Genomic DNA, 2,500 nt, shown 5'->3' with positions numbered 1-2,500 from the left:
GTAATATAAACTCTACTGCCAATCATTGCAGTCAGGAATAGGATCCTGAGCATGGAAAGAGTGTCCGCCCTGGAGATGGTATTCTTCAAGTCATGGCTCATGGATGGTACATTCCATGCTCATTTATTGATGAAAGTAATGCAAAAGTCCCTCCTAAAAGCCTACCCTCCAAGAACTATGTTCACCAGAAATTACAATGACAACAAGTTCCCATCACTATGGCCCTCAGCCAAATATTCCCATGATGGCATATTCACATCACCCATCCTTCAAGCTAATTTTTTTCATGATGTGATGATTATGTCATCTGGATCATTAGGGTTAATCAAATATGGCTCAGTCAAAGTTACAGCCAATAAGGAAAACATGGTCACTATTCTTCAGATCTTTTGCTTGAATGGCAAACTGTGTGCAACAACCACTATGAGATGTGTTTTGGCTTGGGTAAAACTAATTGACATTGGGTTAAAAAAGATATTGATATTCTTAAAGGTGACAGTAATTTCAAAAATGACTAATTAAAACTTATTTTCATTGCAGGCACCCACATACACACCTGTCCCTCATCGGGACATTCACCTGCCTCAAGCTGCCTTTAGTGTATATACTAGAGATGATGTCAGTATTTGGGACTTTTGTAGGACAGTGATGTTGTTAGACTAGTGCTGCCAGTAATTCCCATAAAAACTGATTTGCAAAAATGGAGTAGCAAGTGACAAAGAATCTGGGATCAGTAATCTTGTCTCCATACAGGTGGGGAATAAGGTGATAAGTAGCTAGAAGTGTGACTTTGTGAGATCTGCATTGAGATAGACTATTAGACAGTCTATCAAATTTTTGTTTGTGGTAAGAAATTCACAATGAAAGCCGAGATGATGACTCACATGACACACGTTCAGTTTCACGCAAGTGAAGAGCCCTTCCAGTGCACACAGTGTGATAAGAAATTCATTCAGATGGCAGACTTGACAAAGCACATCCAAGTTCATGCAACTGAAAAGCAGTTTGAATGTTCCTATTGTGACAAGAAATACACGCAGAAGGCTCAGCTTCACCTACACCTACGGATTCACACTGGTGAAGAACCTTTCCATTGTACGTTCTGTGAAAAGAAATTTACAAGGAAAGATAACTTGATAAAGCATGTGCGGATTCATACAGGTGAAAAGCCATTTGACTGTACATTTTGTGCCAAGAAATTCACCCAGAAGTCTCATTTAACGAAACATATTCGTATACACACTGGTGAAAAGCCATACAACTGCTCATATTGTGAGCAGAAGTTTCCTCAGAAGTCAAACCTGTTGCGTCACATATGGATCCATACAGGAGATAAGCCTTTTGAGTGTACATATTGCGACAAGAAATTCATTTTGAAATTTGATTTAACACGTCATATACAGATTCACACAGGTGAAAAGCCCTTTGAGTGTTCATTTTGTGACAAAAAGTTTACCCAGAAGTCACATCTGATGCATCACATACAGATGCACACAGGTGAAAAGGCTCTGAAACGTGCTCAAGGGGAAAAGAAGACCTCTCCAAAGTCTGACTTGAAGATTCCTGTACCAAGCAATGCATGTGAGAAGCCTTTTGTAGAAAGCAAACCTTTTGTTGACAGCAAGCCTTTTGTTGACAATAAGCCTTTTGTTGACAACAAAGCTTTTGCTGAAAACAAGACATTTGTTGAAAATAAAGCTTTTGTTGAAAATAAGGCCTTTGCTGAGAAAGCATTTGCTGAAAAAGCTTATGCTGAAAAAGCATTTGCTGAGAAAGCTTTTGCAGAGAAAGCTTTTGCCGAAAAGGCTTTTGCAGAAAAGTCTTTTGCTGAAAAAGCTTTTGCTGAAAAAGCTTTTGCTGAGAAAGCTTTTGCTGAAAAGGCATTTGCAGAAAAAGCATTTGCTGAAAAAGCTTTTGCTGAAAAAGCTTTTGCTGAGAAGGCTTTTGCAGAAAAAGCTTTTGCAGAAAAAGCTTTTGCTGAAAAAGCTTTTGCTGAAAAGCAGTATGCTGAGAAGCAGTATGCTGAGAAAGCACTTGCTGAAAAGCCTTATGGTGAAAAGCCATTTGAGTACCCGTATTGTGACAAATTTAGACACAAGCATAATTTGATGTACCCTGAGTGGAACTATGCCAATGGAGAGCCCTCTCAGCATCCCATTTTCAACAGAGGATTCAGAGAAACTGGAGCATTAGCTTGGCATTTAGGCAACATGCATAAGAGAGACCCGGCAAGTGCCCAGTGAGGTGACTGTCACTCATTTCGAAACTCAAACTCGCACTCTAATTCAAACAGGACCTCAACTATGTGCCAGAGGTATAGAAGTTGAGTCTAGACCTCACCTTCTGTACAAGCCTGAATAGTCTTACTTTTATTGCTAAATGAAGAGGATGGGTTTGCCAGTATTCAGGTATAGTTGAGGGGGAAATTTTGCTCCTTATTTTGAACACGAAAAGTGTAGGAGGATATCATGCAACTGTGAAGAAGAAAAGGAGTTCCGGC

The 2,500-nt window shown here is 39.6% G+C and overlaps 1 protein-coding gene across 1 annotated transcript in view; it reads left to right on the top strand.

Annotated features, from left to right (window-relative positions):
• LOC113808115 (zinc finger protein OZF) overlaps positions 1-2,500 on the top strand; it is a 19,443-nt gene that overhangs the window by 15,568 nt on the left and 1,375 nt on the right. The window contains exon 2 of the mRNA XM_027359448.2: positions 541-2,500. This exon is cut by the window's right edge and continues 1,375 nt beyond it. Coding sequence (XP_027215249.1) covers positions 861-2,243 — 1,383 coding nt within the window. The 5' untranslated portion in view covers positions 541-860 and the 3' untranslated portion in view covers positions 2,244-2,500. The remainder of the gene's footprint in view (positions 1-540) is intronic.

Source organism: Penaeus vannamei, chromosome 1 (assembly GCF_042767895.1).
Source record: "Penaeus vannamei isolate JL-2024 chromosome 1, ASM4276789v1, whole genome shotgun sequence".
NCBI classification, from domain to species: domain Eukaryota; kingdom Metazoa; phylum Arthropoda; class Malacostraca; order Decapoda; family Penaeidae; genus Penaeus; species Penaeus vannamei.
Note: the sequence above shows the minus strand (reverse complement) of the source record. Positions and strands in the feature narration are given on the sequence as shown.